This window comes from Aspergillus alliaceus (assembly GCF_009176365.1).
Source record: "Aspergillus alliaceus strain CBS 536.65 unplaced genomic scaffold BDW43scaffold_69, whole genome shotgun sequence".
NCBI classification, from domain to species: domain Eukaryota; kingdom Fungi; phylum Ascomycota; class Eurotiomycetes; order Eurotiales; family Aspergillaceae; genus Aspergillus; species Aspergillus alliaceus.
Window position 1 is genome coordinate 53,084 of NW_022474752.1, and position 17,907 is coordinate 70,990.

Below are 17,907 nucleotides of genomic sequence, written 5' to 3' on the forward strand. Positions count from 1 at the left end.
GAAAGAACCAAATAACGCAGGATCTTTCGCAGAGGGATGGATATTGACCTGATACAGACAGGTTTAGGTACATACTATACCCACTATTGGAGGAGCTCGACGAAAGGAACGATGGGATCCACCAATCAGATGCTCCCAATGGTGGCTTAGGTAATCGGAGCTCATCGGAGAACTGTATCTCTTGGCATCTTGGCCTGATGATGATTGATTCGTATGACTTGACAGAACCAGTCTAACTAACTATCCATTGTAGCAGACTCAACGAGTCAATGGCCTGTAGCAGAGAGGCTGCTGAGACACTCTGTCCTTGTAAATAGCTCGTTATATGTCTCCTCGACTGTGTCATGAGATATGTTTTTTTTTCTTTGTTGACATGGTTACTAACGTCCAGCTACACCTAAGGGAGGGTACGTAAGGGGCCTGTTTCATGAGGTTATTCACATCCTTCAGATGAATCAACGGTTCCGGTTTTAATTACGGTATCGGAATGTTCAGCGTTCACATTTGCCGAAGCGTGACCCACTTTTATATCCAAACTTATCAAGGGGGGAGTCTGGAAGGATCAGATTCTCTACTAAGACCTCTCTGAATAAAGAAAAAAAAAAAAAGAAAGAAAGAAACAAAGCGACTAGCAATTAATGGTACAGTTCCATTTCACCTTTCTCTGTTCTCACAAGACATTAAAATGACATGACGCGTAAAATCATGGGTATGAGTTCATGACAGCTGAGAAATCAGTCATCAATAAAGAAATGAAAAGTAAACGCGCAGAACACCTCCCGAAACCTGACACGACCCCGGCTGACACACCATCCCCGGTAGATCAGACCTCGCGATGGACGACGTGGACTTTGTCGTTGATATCCTTCTCGGTAAGGCCCATGTCGGCCGCAAAGGTGCCGTGGGGCTTCCACTTGGCAGAGGTCCGCGGGGTGGTCTCTTCCATCATCTTGTCCACCTGCTCGAGGGTGAGCCCCTTGGTTTCGGGGATGAGGAAGTAGGTGTAGACGAAGGCGCAGGCGCAGAGGGATCCCCAGATGAAGAACACCTTAGCCTTGAGATCGCCCTTGTCCTTGTCCACCATGTATGGAGTAATGACGGCAATGATCTATCCCAGTCGTTAGTCCTATCTACATCTCATAGTGCGCCGTTCAAAAGGGGGAGATTCTTACGCAGTTCCAGAGCCAGTTCGATGCGGTGGACAGCGCCACGCCGCGCGAACGAATGGGCAGCGGGAAGATCTCGCCAATGACCACCCACGCGCCGGGGCCCCAGGTGCTGGCAAAGAAAAAGATGTAGATGCAGATGAATGAGATCTCGGCGCTAACGGCGGACTTGTTGTCGCCATCGACGGTACCGGTGATGGCGACAATAAACTGGCAGATGACCATACCAAGAGCACCCCACAGAAGTAGTGGGCGACGACCAATCTTCTCCATGGTATAAAAAGAGATCGGAGTCGAGCACACGTTGACAATGGTGGTGATCATGCTAATCAGGAAGGGGTTGGAAATCGTTCCGAGCTGGATCCTTGATTTAGTAGGCAATCTTGTCGGGGGCTCGGTGCGTGACACATACAGAGGTAAAAAAAGTGGTACCGAAATAGAACACAAAGTTGACACCAGTCCATCTAGCAGAAAGCATGTTAGATAGTTCCCGATCGGCTGGTGGATACGAGAAGAGACTTACTGCTGCATCATCTGAAGAGAAGTGCCCAGGACGGTCCGACGGAGGTTGCTGTTGGGGTGGAAGAGGCTGCCCCGGAAGCAGTTGGCCCAGCTCATGAAGTAGCCACCCTGGGGCATCGCTTGCATCTCGTATTCGTTGTTAGCAACGATCTCAGCCAGTTCTTGCTTGATATAGTCCGAGTCCACGGACTGCCCACGAACACGAGCGAGGACATGGGCGGCCTTCTCAAGTTGACCCTTTCGGACGAAGTAACGAGGAGATTCCGGCAGAAAGAGCAACCCGCCACCAAGAATGAGAGCCCAGGCAATTTGAATAGCAATCGGAATCCGATAGGAACCGGAATCCGTGCGCTCCTGGGTCGCATAGTCGACGCAGGAGGCCAGCATTAGACCGATGGTGATGCAGAACTGGTATCCGGAAACAATAGCACCACGGACCTTGCGAGGGGCAATTTCAGACATGTACAGAATGATGATCGCCGACACGAAACCGACACCAAAGCCCGCGATCAAACGGCCCACCACAAGAAGAGCAACGGTGGAGGACGCGGTCTGTAGAACCACACCGACGATGAAGATGACACAACCCGAGATAATGGTGGTCCGACGTCCGAACCAGTCCGCCAGATCACCAGCAATCAACGCACCGAAGAATGTACCAGCCGACAAGATGGATGTGATCAAAGATTTCTTCCAAGATGAGATTACGAAGTGTTCCTTAGAGGTAGTGGCAGGGTCCTATTAGGCAGCGGATGTTAGCCACTTGTCCGACACAAAGTACAAAAGTCTGGCGATGTCTAGGATAGGGGACAAGACTAACCAAGCCTTCAAACTCCTGGATGAAATATTTCATGCTCATGACACCGTTGATGTATCCGGAATCGTAACCGAAGAAGATACCACCAAAGGCAGCAAAGGCACACATCAAGTAAGTTTTGACTGTGACGGGCGCCTCGACCCGCGTGGTGTCGGCGAGAGCATTTGGAGCTACCGCGTCACCCATGGTGAGAAACGCTGCTGGATATACCTAGCACAGGGTTGATGTGTGGAAGACAGAAGATATTAGGTGAAAGAAATATGGTCTATCACAAGCGGTGAACAGCCAAGGAGTAGAGAGTGAACGAGAGATGGCAAAATGAAACGCCGAAAGGAATTGCTGTGAATGGAAGAAATGAGCCGATGTGAAGCAGGGGAATGGATGTGCTTTTATAACACACCTCCCGTAAGTATTACAAGATGTTGAGAATCGGCAGCAACCCGGGGACCCGGGGTATATTCACCCACGGGGAAAGTCTGTCTCTCACTCGGCCTCCAGAAGAATTTTTTTTTTTTGGTCTCACATTTTTTTCTTTTTTTATTTTTTATTTTTATTTCACCCCTCCTTGGCCTGATGGCACGATATTCCATGGGCCATAGGGGAGGATTGACTTTTTCCACAGCAGAAGAAACGGACTGAAGGCTAAGAGCGAGAAAGGTACAGGGAATGTTTACAACCATACCTAATTCAGTCTGGACCATCTAGAACGACCTGCCTTGGGCACCAATCAGAGGGCACAAACCTCAGATTTAGGTGACATTGGAAGGATGGGGCCTATGCATTGTATTCCTACTACGACTCTCGACTGTTGTCCAACCCCAGATGAAATTTAGCGGGACCAGGTCCAGATCCATGGAGCTGACATCGGCCCATGCGAGCACCTACCACTTTTCCGTAAAGATGGCGAGTCAAATCGTCGGCTATGGCACTAAATTGGGAAGAGGGACTGAGAGCTGATGGCTAGAACTAGCCAAACAGAGGGTCGGGACGGCCAGTCGGCTTTTGGATGGATCCATTCATCGAGTGAGAGGTCCGGCCGTATGACCGTTCCTGGTTGGTGAAAGTATACTTTATTGGTTGCCACGGACCGGGGTCGGAAATTTTAACCTACCACGTGCGGTCAACCTGGGGATGCCGGGTTTTTTTTTTTTTTTTTACTTTTTTTAAATTTTGTTTTGGCCCCTCTGGATGGGCTTGAACTAATCCTGTTAGAGAGAGAATATTCATATGCAATGCCAGCTAAGGCTGGTTCTTACTAGTAGTAGTATCGGGGATATCTACCTCTACTAAGAAGATGTCCGGGGAAAACTGGTCGGCTGTCTCTGTTTGTGGAGGATCAGCGGTCAAAAGATTTTCTTTTTCTTTTTTCATTTCATTTTAGGGAGACAACAGAACAGAACTATGAAACCACCGCATCATGATATGTTTTTTCTTTCTTTTGTAACAAAGAACCAACTGAAACCTTGTCTGACTTGTATAAGATACAATGTAACCTCAAGCCCCAAGAGATGCTTGATTGTTCGGTTCCCCTATCCGAGAGAATGAGATGAGTGAGACGCCACTACAACTGTAGCAGTGAAATCCCCTCAGGAAAGAGACCGACCAAGGCTGAAAGCCACTAGTCAAGGATGTGGCGTTCACCCGTTGGCTCTTTGTTCGACAATGCAATGAGGACCGAGGGCATGGAAGAGTCACTTGACCCCTGATATGGGGCTTCTATTATGAAAACAACAGGTATTGCTAGTATTATTACTTTCTTACTAAAGGTGGTCACGCTGACTGACCGTTTCAACCTTAGAATATTTTCTGTTTGGCTTCTTTTCGATTCCTTTACACTCCTGTCTCTAATTCTTCAATTCAAAATGTTTGCTGGCCAGCAGTCTTGGTATCGTAGAGGCTAAACCCAAACCTGCCTAGTCGCCTCTCAATAGCGTCTTCCCCCCCCCCTCTTCTTCTTGTCATAACTTACTCGGTTCAATTTACACCTTTCCAAATGGAAGGATTTCATGGATTGCTTTTCTCTAGCCGATGTTTAGGCTATCCCACTAGTGTGAATCGCCACCAATCATTAGGGTTGAGGCAACCGACTTGGTGAGACCTTTTCCGTGGTTGCAACAATTCCGAAAAAGAAAGGAGTCTCTAAGTCAGAAGAAGCCTTGGGCATCATCATTTTCCCAGCCGGGTAAACATGCGGGGATTCCCAGTCTTGGGGCCATGGCTCCAATCCGGTGAGTCTTTTGCGTTAGCTACCCCGGACAGAGGAAAGAAGGCGACTTGCTTCTGTCAAACCTTTCTGCATTCTATCCCGGAACGGGACAAGTGGTTTATCTATTAAACTTTGCATGACCTGCAGTGCACGGGGTGTGTGATTCTCGACGGGATCAGAAAACCAGGGTTCTCTACCATTCGTCGGTCCGTCCGTGTCAATTTCCAGGAGCCTTGATATAATCTCCGTTGGTAGGACATGCTCGACCGCCGAGTTCGTACCGACGACTCGGTAACCTGTACCCAACCCTTGAACCGGCGTGGGGTTAACGTAGAACCTCTATGATCTTTATTCCAAGACATTAATTTCATTTCCTACTTGCCACCAGTTACCTCTGGCTTTTGTTTGTGTGAAACAGGGGCCGACGTGGATTCGACTCGTTATTTATTCGAATGTGACTCTACAAATCGTGATGGGGCGCCATGGCGAGGTCTGCCAGCTACGTGTAACTGACGTGGGGATTATGGTGTGACCTCTCCTTCCCAGGGCCTCTTATATAGCGCAAAACTTAAAGTCCCCCGGTGCCTCGTCCCTTAGTGACTGAATTGAGTCAATGGGACGTAAGTCAACAATACATTTGTGAATGTCATGCGAGTACATTCTGTCATCGGAAGAGGGTGAACAGCATGATCTCGGTCCCATATAATGAAAAATCTGATATCAGGTGATAATCACATATCACGTCAGATAGGGACTAAAAGGTTCTGGTGATCTACCTTGGCTATGCACATATATCCTAGAGCTGATCATCATAATGATAGAGATCTTCGTTTCCATAACTGACCTTCTTTTTAACTAACGTCGCGGGGGCAGTAGTGTATGGAGGGGATCCAACCATAAAATACCTTCGAGTGATGGAAACGAAGTGAGAGAATTTGTCCCAGGTGAGAGACATTTCCTACTTATAGACTCTCAGTGCTTTAGAACATAATCATCACCCAAACGTGCGAGTGACAGCAACTGATGTTTATCTGGAGGACTTCCATCCTGTAGCTGTCCCTACTAGCGTTAGTAGCCGCTCAGGTCACCTATTCCTCACCAACTTCGTTCTAGCTAGCATACTTCTACCCTCAACCTCCTATTACCCTGTGTTCATCGATATATGTCTAGCTAGAAATCTATACAGTCAATCGCCCAGACACCGGCCACTAATATTGTTTCGATTACTCGAGCCATCAAGTCCATCATTCCATATGTCCCCTAATCATCGTCTCCGGCATGTTGAGAGGTGAATTCCGTTACCCTCTTACCTTGATGGCTGCAGTATCCTCTATATCGACACCAGTTACCTCAATGATTACAAGATAAACCACCCAACACACTTCCGAAATGTGCGGTGCAATCAAAAAGTCAAACTTCGAATGCTATCCGGCCGGGAAGCCCTCTTATCGCTTTCAATGCTGAAAAGACCATCAACACTAACTAACGTTCAGCCTTCTCTCCAAGCAAAATGTATGGTCTGAACGACTTAGCCTAAAAGTTGCTGATTTAATGCACAGCCGATATGAAATACATTCCTGAAGGGGATTGGGAGTACGTATTCCTTGGTATCACAATATTACCACAACCAGTATACTGACTCTCGACCAGTGGAACCTTTGCGCGCATCGCATGCTGAGGGGATTGGGAAGACGACTAAACGCTGGTTCACATGATCTGCTATATAATGGGCGCATGGGTATCTGCTTATCGCTAGTTCGGATGCTAATGTGGTTGGTGATTTACCCTTGATCTATCGTTCCTGTCATTGATCGAAGCGATGTCTGTTTGCGCTTCATGAAGCTGTTTATTGCCAATAGTGGATGATGCCCCTATCAGGCTGAGATGATACAAGAGCTTTTGGATTTTACCACAGCAATGGTTTGTTTTCACCTCGATTAAATCCAAGAAGAATTGCTCCACAAGTTTTCGGGTATATATGTTTTTTGACTTCGACTACGAGGAGTTCTTTATTGATTTAGCGTTTTTGTCCCCAATGAATGTAACTGCGACATGTTTACCCCATCTCACTTTTTATTCTCCTCTCTGCTATTGTACCGAAATGCTGATATAGGTTACTTGCAGGATACCCGCAAGATAGACATCACCACCTCACCAGAAGTACCAACTAGTAACGCTCAGCCTCTCTTTGGTAGGATAGCCAGCCACCGTCGAATTTACCCACTCACGTCGCTCTAGGAACTCCAGAACCGTCTAGAAGAGGGGGAACATTCCTTGTGCGACGAGTTGTGTTAGGTTACCAATGAGGCTTTCGTATCGGTGCAATAGAGGGGAATCACAACTCCCAAATAGGCAACAAGCCGATCATTCCAAAGCGCTCCAAGGGTGGTTTCACAGAGTGCCACAAGTTCCATATATAGCCCTCTTTGTGCAAGGTGAACAACTGGATATAGCGGGGTAAATCGGTCCCGGCGACACGGGAATTGCCATTCCTGTATGTATGCATGCTTGTCGTTCACACTGCATGTTACATGTCTGGGCAACCGGACAAAGGTGCAGCTGGAGGAGAGCAATATGCCTCAGCGATGACGAATTCTACCGAAACGTTGCCTTTTCGATCGCACAGGTAAGAAAGGTAAGAAAAGCCATTGTGGTACACGATCCGACCCACATTTAATCGAAGACCCAAGGATCCCGGCGTCGATCCTCAAACGTTCTCACCTTTTGTTTACTTCTGCCCCAATTATCACGCGACAGCTGGACTAATCTTCATTCTCTCATAAATTAGCCTAACGATGCTCTATGTTTCACCGACAAATCAATTGAACGAGCTGGTAGGCTCTGGCTATAAATAAAGGGGAGAAATGCCCCTCGCTAAGCCCCTCCAACCCCACATGGCCACCGCCTCGCCCTCCAATGGACTCAATGTCGGTCCACCTTCTATGTCACCCTGCATCATTAGTCGCTACTTAATTGGGGAATGGAGCCTTAGGGCAGCAATGCGGTAGGCTGCCAGCTGGGCACGGGGGGAATAGGATAGTGGGATATAAATACTGTCTGAACGTCACGTCTTCCCAGCTGCAAACAATCAGCTCATTTATCTCTCTCTCTCTCTCTCTCTCTCTCCAGACCTCACCAAATCACCCGTCACCATGTCTTTCCACCACTCTGCCCGCAACTGGCGCGTCCGTGTCGACAACGGCGAAACCCTGTTCAGATGTGAGGTCCGCGATCGTAACGGCGACTGGCACGAGCGGACAATCCGTCTAGACGACCACATCGGCAACACTGATGGTACGTTGTTCCCACCCTCCCCTATCCTCCACCACCTTCATACCTCGAAAAGCACATATGTCTAACTACTATATGATATATACAGGCTGGTTCATCTGGGGCGGAAACGGCTTCACCAACACCGCCAGAAACATCCGTCTCGAAGATACTGAGTGGGGCCCCAAGCTCGTCGCCGTGATGTCCACCAACGATGGCGGTGACCGTGGTGATCAGGGTCTGCTCCTGGGCGATAGAATCGAGAACAACGATGGACAGCTGCACTTCAGGGTATGTGAAGCTTTAGCCGGCTCTGTGGTTGACGAGGATGCTGACACATATATTTTAGGCATGAGCTTGAGCTGAGCTATCTCTGCGAATTTTTATCTTAGATTCAATATGATAACCCCCTTTTTCCTTGTTCAATCTGTTGAGGATTCGTTGTAGATGGGTGCTAGTCTATGGTAAATTCTCTTTCGTAGAGTGAAATCCAAAGTTCATAATCGAGTGAGTGGTGGGAACAATATACTATATGCTAAGCCGCAGACATGGGACAGGTAAACAGCCAATTGTGATCTGACATGTAAAGCCTCAGATGTAAAGTGGCTCTGCCAATACCTCGCTTGGCCCATATACTCATCCATTCTTTGGCAGCAAGTGTTCCCAGGAGGCCCGAATCCAACAGAAAGGTGCACTGATTGAGTGGTTCTACGACGAGGACGACGAAGGACCCTCCACCTCCCCTCCAACAGCTCCAACGACGGAGTCAAAATACCATTACTGCGCTGGGGATATTCCAAACTACCAAGGACCTGTCCCTAGACCAGGGTCTCCGATCTATTTGTTGGCAATGACAACTTCGAAAACCGGACCATAGCTCGCCGAAAATAAAGTTACTAGGGACGTAATCAGAAAAGAATCAGTCGGAAAGAATATGAACAAGGAGGTTACCAACCGCGAGGGTAACAGCGGGCAGGTCGACGACACCTAGGATGTCTGGGTCTTGTTTGCTTTCGTTTTCTTTAGTTTTTTAATTGCCCATTTCTATTTCTAGTTAGGGTTTTCTTGTTTCTGGTTGATAGTATTTATTTCCTGCCTCGGTTTCCCCATTCCGATTTCTATTTCTATTTACTGGTAACTAGTTCCTTGTTTGGTTCTGGTTTAACCAGAACAATCTTTATAAGAAATAACTGAGGTAAGCGGAATCAGATTTGGCTTTGTGTCGTTCTGTTCTTAAAGATTCAATCTCCCATGACCTCGGTTTAGTTCCCAATAACAACCATCTGCTAATCCCACCTCTTCGTCTCGAGTAACCTTGTTTCCACCAGTGTTTATCAAATCATCGTCGCGTCAGTACAGATGCTTTATCAATGCTGATTTTATGTTCAGCATTGCCTGGAATTGTTTTAATGTCGAGACATACACCAACCCTCGAGTTTCTGATTCTGTTCCAAGTAAAGCAAGGCTTCTTGAACTTTTTACCCTTGAAAGCGTGTCTTTCTGTCCAGAACTCCTCTCAGGTGTTACCAGTCTTTATGTATCCTCCATTAAGTGGTTCAGTGGTATTCCTAATTTCATTCCTAAGGGATTTTGGGGAGATTATGTCCTACTCCTTGAAAAACAGGACTCGGGGCATGTATGTAGGTATTACAATGGCCAGAGATCTACTGATATAAGGAATTGACTTAGGGCTTCAGCTGGAATATAAAACCTAGATATGGCTAATCTTTCAACCTACTTAAGTGGTCTCTCTTACTGAGGTGTGTTGTCATTCTGATACCAGCGTAGCGGTCTATATCATGGTACAGATAGAGATGCAAGCATAAAATACTCACCAGGAACAAGTAATTCATACCAGCCATTTAAAGTGATTCCTGCGGCCCGAAGCGGCTCCCTGGTCCCTTGGGAACTATGTATGTGTACCTTTTATAAACGGACTGGAGCAAGGATCAACCACGCTAAGAATGTGCTGCAGACCATATTCTGAAAGCGTTGGCCCCCAGACCATGTGGGCCCGACATTCATCCTGGAAACACGCGGAACTCCAGCCCCGCCGATTAAGGGCCAATCAGCAGAAATGAAGAGGAACCAGTCAGGGTCTGTCAGGTGGGGATTCAGTTGCTGACAAGGTTGCATCTGTGAGTCAAGAAGCGGTGCTGAATGAATTGCCCTGCGAGGATAGGGAAACTAGCCCTGCAGTCTTCTGGCTTAGAACTGTAAGCACGGAGCGGGGGTTCTGAAATTAGATCAGTGGATCCACGCATAAGCACTAATCATCTAGTATCAATGTCTACAGAATGGCCTGATTCGGGCCATGTTGGCGTTCGGAGTTTGTGGAAGATAAATTTGCTAATCTACACCAACGTAGTATTCCTAACGGCCGGAAAGAGAAAAGCGATATATCAGAGAGGAAAAAGAAGAAGAAAGGAAATAATTTTTGGCCTATCTCAGACAATTTATGGTTAAAGTAGAACAGTGCATAGCATTCATGTAGTGGCACTACTAGTTGAACGCCGCAAAGCATTCCTTCCAGCCAACACTCTTAGCCCAGCAGACATTTGGGGCCATACTTCTGCTTTATCTTCAGTAATCTGTGATAATCTTCCCTACCCTAGCAGGGTTGTGACCGTTGTTACTATAATCGTTGTTGCTATGGACACTATTATAACCGTTGTTGTGACCGTCGGCTGTGACTATTGTGCTGGGTATAGGACTACCTCTAAACGGGGCCTGCCAATCCTTGGTGAAAGGGTTGGCCTCAGCTCTGGAAGCACCGCTGCCAGAAGTAATATCCTCAAGGAGTGCATTCATGCCGTGCATTTCAGAGATCTTTTGCTTGCGTGTTTGGAGGGAGCTGCTCCATGCCCAGAAGCTCCGACAGACCCGATGACCCCCTGTCCTGGCTGTGCTCACAGAGGTGGGCTAGATGTCATGGTATAGCAGGGACCCAACTACAGGAATTATATGCTTCTGCCCTTAGATAGGAGCACTGAGGAAAAGTCCATGAGGCCCGCACAACTTTTGGCCGTCTCAAATATAGTCTTTGGGACGAGGCGAGCAGCCCCCGTAAACACCTAATGTGGGCAAATAGCCACAGATGAAAGTGACGTTGTGAGCATTGGCAAATTTAAAGACCTCATCAAAGCTCACTCCTGCTTGAACGGCAATGGTGCTGTTGCATCTGGAGGCAGTGTTGAGGTCACAACCGGTAGGAATAAATATAGAGCTATAATACACAGATGCTAGGTGTCGAGTCCATAGAGAGAGTACCTCGGCCACTACCCCCGGTTCAGAAAGTCATGGCCGCTGTTCTTGATCGAAAGACGGGGTCCTAAAGTAGTTGGTAAACTTGGACGCCTCCATCGCATCACTTGGTCGCCGTACCTCCAGCGAGAAGGAAGGGATATTTCCCTGATTACGGGAGGCGTTGAGGGTCAGCGGGTTGGCCGGATCTGAGTTGTTGAGTAGGCATTGGTTGCTGGGATCGGATGCGCATATTTAGGCCATTGACGGTATTGGCGCCCAGGAAAGGGTCGCTGCAAATTCTTCGGATTACTTGTATGCTACTTCATCCGAAGCCACGGTCATACCATTCTAATGAGAAAACCATAGCGATGAGAACGGTTTTCTAGAATACGCCCGACGGTTGAGTGTCGCATTGAAGCCGTCTAATGTGCAGCTGTCCCCTCCGGCGACGTCAAGATGAACAGCCAACAAGACGATACAGCACTTGGAACCCGATTTCGACAGTGAGGACAACCCAGATAAGGCTGAGGGGAGGTTTCACGGAAAGGGAAGAGTAGGCTTCAAAGGATGAATCGGCGCGGCACGTTCCCCCTCGGGAATTGGAACCTTGACTGGGGTTGCATTGGCTTATTCTCAGTGCTTATCCTGCATGGTGGGTTACTTGACTCGGAGTGGGGGCAGAATTAGGAAGATTCTTGTCTTTCTTTTCGCAGATGTTTCCTTCGAAGCAATATTTCCTTCAGCTGTGATGCTCTATGGCCATCCGGAACGAATACTGGGGAGATGTCGTCACAATCGTCCCTACGATCGGGGCAGCGACCGCGACGCTCATCTATATCCTACGACTGGTGGCATGTCGCAAGTACACGGTCGGATGCCAGTTGGAGGATTGGTTGATGGGCATCGGTCTGGTCCTCTCATACGGGGCCACGGCCTTTGTTGTCTATAGTGAGTATAAAATATTCTCGGATTTCTCTTTCTCACGACGTGTCAACAGCCGCCCTCAATGGTTTAGGAGTTCCAGGAAACGAAATACCGCAGGATGAACGGATTCGCCTACAGTTTGTAGGTCGTGTCACGTCTTATCTAGTTACTGGGCTTTGTTAATCATATCCCCCTAGGGGTCGTGGATGATCCAGAAGTTCTGGCCGCCATCCATGGCATTTGTGAGGATTTCTATTTTACTCTTCTTGAAACGGCTTTTCAGTACCGTGAAGAGGATCCGTGTGATAGTGACTTGTCTTATCATCTTTACCATCATGTGGGCCTTTACCGAGCTCATGGGGAATATATTTCAATGTCACCCAGTTCACTATTACTATGACACCTCACTAGACGGGCACTGTATGCCAGGTCAGACCAAACTATTCCAAACGACGGCATGCTTATCTCTAGTGGAAGACGTGGTCATTTTGTTCCTGCCAATGCCGGTGGTTTGGCGCTTGGGAATTACATTTCGAGAGAAAATTGCTTTTACATTTGTTTCCTCTCTGGGTACATTGTATGTGTTTCTCAAAGCAAAGCAGGATTCATGAACCGGAGTACGAGCTGACTATCTCAGGGTCTGCATCTTTAGCTTGCTGCGAGTGATCGAATTCAACCACTTTGACACCAACGACCTCGCCTGTAGGCTTTCGATCTCCCGTTATAGTTTCCGTCAGCTAACGGTATTTGATATCCAGTGTCCAGCGCCAAAGAGTCCATCTGGACCACCCTCGAACTCAACGTCGCCATTATATGTGGCTGTCTTCCCCTCTTAAAGCCTCTGATCCAAAGATTTCTAGGAAAGGCCAACGGTCAGTCGACCTATTCTACACGCATGCCACACTACGTCACCAGCGCTAGCCAAGATCCCGATGGATTCCATAAGATTAGCTATCCCCACGGTCTGGGTGCGAATAAAAATGTAGTGGTGACAGCAGAAGGTACTGGGAGATGCAGTTCGGATGTTGATCTGCGTGGAATCACCGTGCGTACCGCGATCGAGCAGGACGTAGAGGATCGACCACTTAGCGCGAGCCCAGATGGAGTGGTCGAAAGGACATGGCTGCGATGACCCGTGCGGTATATCCTTCCTATTTAATTCGATTGTTAGTGATAAAATTCTACATGTGTCTTTTCTTCCTTGCTGAACGTGGCTTAACTTGCAGTCTTTGCAGACAAACACCATAGCCTAAGTCTTTCCCAGATACTGGTCTAGGGTTATCACCGAGCCTATCGGGGGCTTTGCAGTCGTGGTTATCAATTCAACAGGTGATATTCTTGATATGGTACACAGCATTGTATTTAGTTGTCTAGCTTTTCGCATACTACACACATTTTATAGCTCTTATCATGGAGGCCACATCATACCCCGTGTAGGGACTACCAAGGAGGTTCCAGAGTTTCCATGAAATCAAGGCTCACTTTCCTCATCCTGACCTACTTTACTGTCCTGATGTGTTCTGGGTTTCTTCTTATTTGCGCCGTCCTCTTGGGCTGCACTGCGCTTCTTCCCAGCCTGCGCATTTTGCTCGCTCTAGTCCCCAGAGTTCTGAGACTCGTCGTCTTGTCGGCCATCTTCTTCTCCCTCATCAATTCCGCCAACTTCTTCAGATTCGTCGGACCTGTCAAGTTCTGACTCCTCTGATTCCGATCCTTGACCTTCTTCCTGCTGATCCTCTTTCTTCCTTTCTTCCGCTGCCTCCTTTCTCCCCTTCTTCGCCTTACCGGTGTTTGACACAAACTGCTTGCCTTTCTTGGATCCCTTCTGTTTCCTCTTTTTCCGTCTCTTCTTTCTCCCGATCACTCATCTTCTCCCACGCCGCCTTCGGCAGATATCGTTTTCTCGTCCCATCATCCTGTTTGGCTGTGCCCGACCCTTCTTTCGTTTGCCACTCTTCTTTGCCCCATTGGTCGAGACTCTTCTGAGATTCATCTTGTCCCTCCTCTTTGGAGGTGGCATAATCTCCGCCCCGCTTCTTGTATTTAGACGCCATAAGCTGGGCCTGTCCCGTAGATTACGTAAATACCAAACTCTCGCCTTCTTTTCGGACCAAATAGAGAGCGAAATTAAAGGGAGTCGATTCTCATGGCGTACCCTCCTAGCAGACCATTGTCCTGGCTTTCCACCTTTGTCGCTTTGCTTGACCTCTGCTTTGACTTGTTCCCGCAGTTCGGGGTCGGTGTAGTTGTCTTGGGCGGGCATGTTGGACGACTGCAATTGTTGAGGTAGAAAAAATTGAATAGTTATATCAAATATTTGTCAGTTGAGACTTTGTCTTTTTAATTCATGATATTTGAGGGCTACAAAGGATCAGATAGCCAAAATATGATACTAAATAGTATAGTCGATATTGGACGGTGACATCATCGGGGTTCGCGCGGCATCGTGATGAGACGATATAATAGTGGCTCCAAGGATCGAAAGCTTAGCATCTTTGGCAAGATCTTGAAATGATAGATATATACATCCCTTCATCCTAGAAGAACATAGTTTAGCTCTTGAATAGAGCCATTCCCTAAACTTTTGAAGTTGAGGCAAAAGTTCGGCGGAATTAACAGGCCCTTATGGTTTAAGTGATAATTAACATGAACTAAGGGTATATGTCGGCAGTTTCATCTCCATAACCTAGAACGTCAGTGTAACCAAACTCATGATTTTAGAGTGAATACCTATACTCCGATGATACATTAATAGCTAAGAAATATTCATTCCATAAAAATGACTCGCCATTAGGAGCGAACCACCCGGAAAGCCTCTTAACTAATCCATTTACCGTGGCATGATGAATGAACAAAACACATTCACTTCGGTTTAATCCGGAGTATTTAAATGCCGTGAAGGTTTTGTGACACCGAACACCATCCTGTGAGGGAATGCCCCTCCTCAGTCCAAGATATTGTGAAAATCAACTCCGGATAGTACGCCTATCCCCTCCCCAAAACAACCTCAAAGCACCATCACGCCGCTGTCAGGACCTACCTCGTCCAGCTGTGGTAAACATGGCTCCCCGCCTCGTGAAACTAGCAGACAACTTCTCCTGCTATACCAGCGGAGAGCACGAAGCACAATTCATTTACCAGGAGATCTTCGAGCATCATGGCTATGACGGACCCGTGCTCCCGGACGCGCCATTCATCGTTGATGCAGGTGCCAACATCGGGCTTTTCTCTCTATACATGAAGGAAAAGCATCCTCTTGCCCGGATCCTTGCCTTCGAACCGGCACCAGAATCCTTTGAGACGTTGAAGAAGAATCTGGCTTTGCATAATGTCTCGGATGTTGTAGCATACCCTTACGCCCTGGGCACTCAGGCCTGCACTGCGGCATTCACGTACTTTCCGAATGTACCTGGCAACTCTACATTGAATATGGAAGAGAAGAGGCATCAGATTCAGCTCTTTCAGGAAAATTGCAGCGACATATTGTCAGACGATGTGTTCGAGGGTGCTGCTGAGATCACGGTTCCGGTTAATCGGTTGTCGTATTTTCTCAATCGCGACCATAGCGATGTCGCGGCAATTGACCTTCTCAAGATTGACGTCGAGGGTACTGAGTTGGAAGTGTTAGGTGGTCTTGATGATGCGGACTGGAAAAAAGTACGGAATATTGTGATGGAGGTGAGTGATTTGGAGGGGAGTCTTGAAGCGGCGAGGCAGTTGCTGGAATCTAAGGGATTTACGGTTACTTATGTCGCGTCTCGAGAGATGCCGGAAGTCTTCAAGATGTACATCCTGACAGCTTGTCAGTGAGTACAAACATGAAGAAATACACTGCTTGCTTTGAAACTCAGGGATGAGTGTGCTGTTTCACTATCTAATATCAATTGAGGAAGCATATCCTAAAAATGATATTTTTGATGTAAGATCGTCCTCTAGGCCACTCAAGGTAACTAATAGTTGTAATCCATCAATCTATAAATCAGGAACTACAGTGCTTTGAAAGTTCGCCTTTATTGGAACCCTCGTGGCTTTTTTTTTTCTTAGATACTTTCCTAATATACGTTTGCCTCTTTTTTTATTGGGCTCGGCTCCCATAGTGTGTCGTTCTTCGCCTACAATTCAATCCCAGAACACGCGATCTGGCTGGGCACAAGAGCACGCGGATGCTTTGGTAGATGACAGGCGCGACATGGATGATTCCCTAGAATAGTTACTACATAGGGATTTCTCTTATGGTTGCGGCATGTCTCTATTTAGGATGTTGGTGGGTTACCCTAAGGTCTGCACGGGGTTTATGCTATCTACAGTGCACACATAGCATATCACTGGGTGATTTTGGGTACGTAAAAAAGTTGCCATTTTCGTGTCAGAGTGCTAGTTCATTTTCTAAGAGCGCACAAGGTTACTGTAAAGATTTTCAGGGTCTTTAGATATAATATGGCATAGAGGAAAGCAAATATACCATTAAACAGCCCCCGCCTTTCCGGTCAGCCTTGCCAGCATATCAATGGGTTGAGGCTGAGCATCGAAAGCCACTGCAATCTTCTTCTATCACACTTCCCCCTTTCTTCCAATTTTCTTCCATGAATGAAGACACTCCAAATATACCTTTTCTAACATGGAGAATCCAGACGACCACACTCCAGGTGCCTCCAAGAGGAGAAAATTAAACCAGGTTCAGTACTTTCACGACGACTACAGTATCGGTTGGGTCTGTGCACTACCACTGGAAGCCGCAGCGGCAAAGGCGATGCTGGACGATATCCACCCTACTTTAACTACCCACCCCGCGTGACAGCTAGTCGTATATCCTTGGAATGATCGGGAACCACAATGTGGTTATCGCTTGTCTCCCATCCGGCGTATAGGGCACTACCTCTGCAGCTACAGTGGCCAGCAATATGTACTCCAGCTTTGGGTCAATACGCCACCTGCTCATGGTCGGCATTGGTGGAGGAGTACCTTCCAAGTCAGAGGATATCTGGCTAGGTGACATGGTGGTTGGCGTTCCAACACCGCGGATTCGAAGGCGTTGTACAATACGACTACGACAAAACCATCCAGGAGGGGCGATTCGAGCGAACGGGGACATTGAACAAGTCATCAACGGCCCTCCTAACGGCGGTGAGCTGTTTACGAGCGGAATACTATTGCAGAGGCAACCAAATATCGACCATCATGTCGGAGATGTCAGCGAAACACCCACAAATGATACAGTACTACCAATACCCCGGCCCGCACAAGGAATTTCTTTTTGAACCAGACTACGACCATGATGAATCCAAATAAACCTGCGAAAACTGCGACCGGCAGAGACTCGTGACCCGGTCAGTTCGTGTTGACAATCAGCGGATAGTTCACTACGGCTCGATAGCCTCCGGAAACCAAGCAATAAAGCATGTAAAGACGAGAGATAGATTAGCAGCGGAACTAAAGATTCTATGTTTCGAGATGGAAGCGGCTGGGCTAATGGATAAATTCCCCTTGTCTGGTTACCCGTGGAATCTCTGACTATTCTGACTCGCAAAAGAACAAGGAGTGGCAGGGCTACGCCGCTGCGACAGCGGCTTCGTATGCAAAGGAACTCCTTTCTATCATCAGCACCAGTGTTAGTCTATCCAGGTCCGATGTTGTGGTTGCCTCGGGAGACAAAAACGCAGAGCAACGCAAGCGGATCATGGAGGCTTTACGGTTTGATCAGCTTGAGAGCCGGCAAGCGACAATCAAGACTGCTCATGCAAAAAACTTGCAAGTGG

General features: G+C 47.6%; 7 protein-coding genes across 7 annotated transcripts; 5 read left to right on the forward strand and 2 right to left on the reverse strand.

The window, feature by feature from the left end:
- Nucleotides 1–281: 281 nt before the first annotated feature.
- BDW43DRAFT_291974 (sugar porter family MFS transporter) lies at nucleotides 282–3,057 on the reverse strand. The gene is made up of 5 exons (XM_032043675.1): nucleotides 2,509–3,057; nucleotides 1,690–2,426; nucleotides 1,579–1,630; nucleotides 1,173–1,523; nucleotides 282–1,108 (listed from the first exon to the last, which is right to left on the reverse strand). Exons 1-5 carry the CDS (start codon nucleotides 2,689–2,691, stop codon nucleotides 824–826), a joined length of 1,608 nt encoding a protein of 535 aa, XP_031894997.1. The 5' UTR covers nucleotides 2,692–3,057; the 3' UTR covers nucleotides 282–823.
- Nucleotides 3,058–5,249: 2,192 nt separating this feature from the next.
- On the forward strand, nucleotides 5,250–6,096 carry BDW43DRAFT_221276 (uncharacterized protein). Its single transcript, XM_032039401.1, has 3 exons — nucleotides 5,250–5,472; nucleotides 5,585–5,655; nucleotides 5,765–6,096. Exons 1-3 carry the CDS (start codon nucleotides 5,417–5,419, stop codon nucleotides 6,001–6,003), a joined length of 366 nt encoding a protein of 121 aa, XP_031894998.1. The 5' UTR covers nucleotides 5,250–5,416; the 3' UTR covers nucleotides 6,004–6,096.
- A 1,721-nt stretch (nucleotides 6,097–7,817) lies between these two features.
- Nucleotides 7,818–8,685, forward strand: BDW43DRAFT_292020 (CVNH domain-containing protein). Its single transcript, XM_032043676.1, has 3 exons — nucleotides 7,818–8,005; nucleotides 8,091–8,272; nucleotides 8,331–8,685. Exons 1-3 carry the CDS (start codon nucleotides 7,864–7,866, stop codon nucleotides 8,334–8,336), a joined length of 330 nt encoding a protein of 109 aa, XP_031894999.1. The 5' UTR covers nucleotides 7,818–7,863; the 3' UTR covers nucleotides 8,337–8,685.
- A 3,297-nt stretch (nucleotides 8,686–11,982) lies between these two features.
- BDW43DRAFT_304090 (uncharacterized protein) lies at nucleotides 11,983–13,283 on the forward strand (the record flags this gene model as incomplete). Its single annotated transcript, XM_032045542.1, has 5 exons — nucleotides 11,983–12,175; nucleotides 12,225–12,292; nucleotides 12,349–12,728; nucleotides 12,789–12,853; nucleotides 12,910–13,283. 5 exons carry the CDS (start codon nucleotides 11,983–11,985, stop codon nucleotides 13,281–13,283), a joined length of 1,080 nt encoding a protein of 359 aa, XP_031895000.1.
- Nucleotides 13,284–13,745: 462 nt separating this feature from the next.
- Nucleotides 13,746–14,414, reverse strand: BDW43DRAFT_316144 (uncharacterized protein; the record flags this gene model as incomplete). The annotated part of the gene is made up of 3 exons (XM_032048215.1): nucleotides 13,746–13,960; nucleotides 14,016–14,214; nucleotides 14,307–14,414. The coding sequence occupies 3 exons, from the start codon at nucleotides 14,412–14,414 to the stop codon at nucleotides 13,746–13,748; spliced, it is 522 nt and encodes a 173-aa protein (XP_031895001.1).
- A 797-nt stretch (nucleotides 14,415–15,211) lies between these two features.
- BDW43DRAFT_323072 (S-adenosyl-L-methionine-dependent methyltransferase) lies at nucleotides 15,212–15,961 on the forward strand (the record flags this gene model as incomplete). The annotated part of the gene is made up of 1 exon (XM_032049681.1): nucleotides 15,212–15,961. The coding sequence occupies one exon, from the start codon at nucleotides 15,212–15,214 to the stop codon at nucleotides 15,959–15,961; it is 750 nt and encodes a 249-aa protein (XP_031895002.1).
- An 808-nt stretch (nucleotides 15,962–16,769) lies between these two features.
- BDW43DRAFT_323073 (uncharacterized protein) lies at nucleotides 16,770–17,823 on the forward strand (the record flags this gene model as incomplete). Its single annotated transcript, XM_032049682.1, has 4 exons — nucleotides 16,770–16,942; nucleotides 17,049–17,140; nucleotides 17,181–17,367; nucleotides 17,467–17,823. 4 exons carry the CDS (start codon nucleotides 16,770–16,772, stop codon nucleotides 17,660–17,662), a joined length of 648 nt encoding a protein of 215 aa, XP_031895003.1. The 3' UTR covers nucleotides 17,663–17,823.
- Between the last annotated feature and the right edge of the window lie 84 nt (nucleotides 17,824–17,907).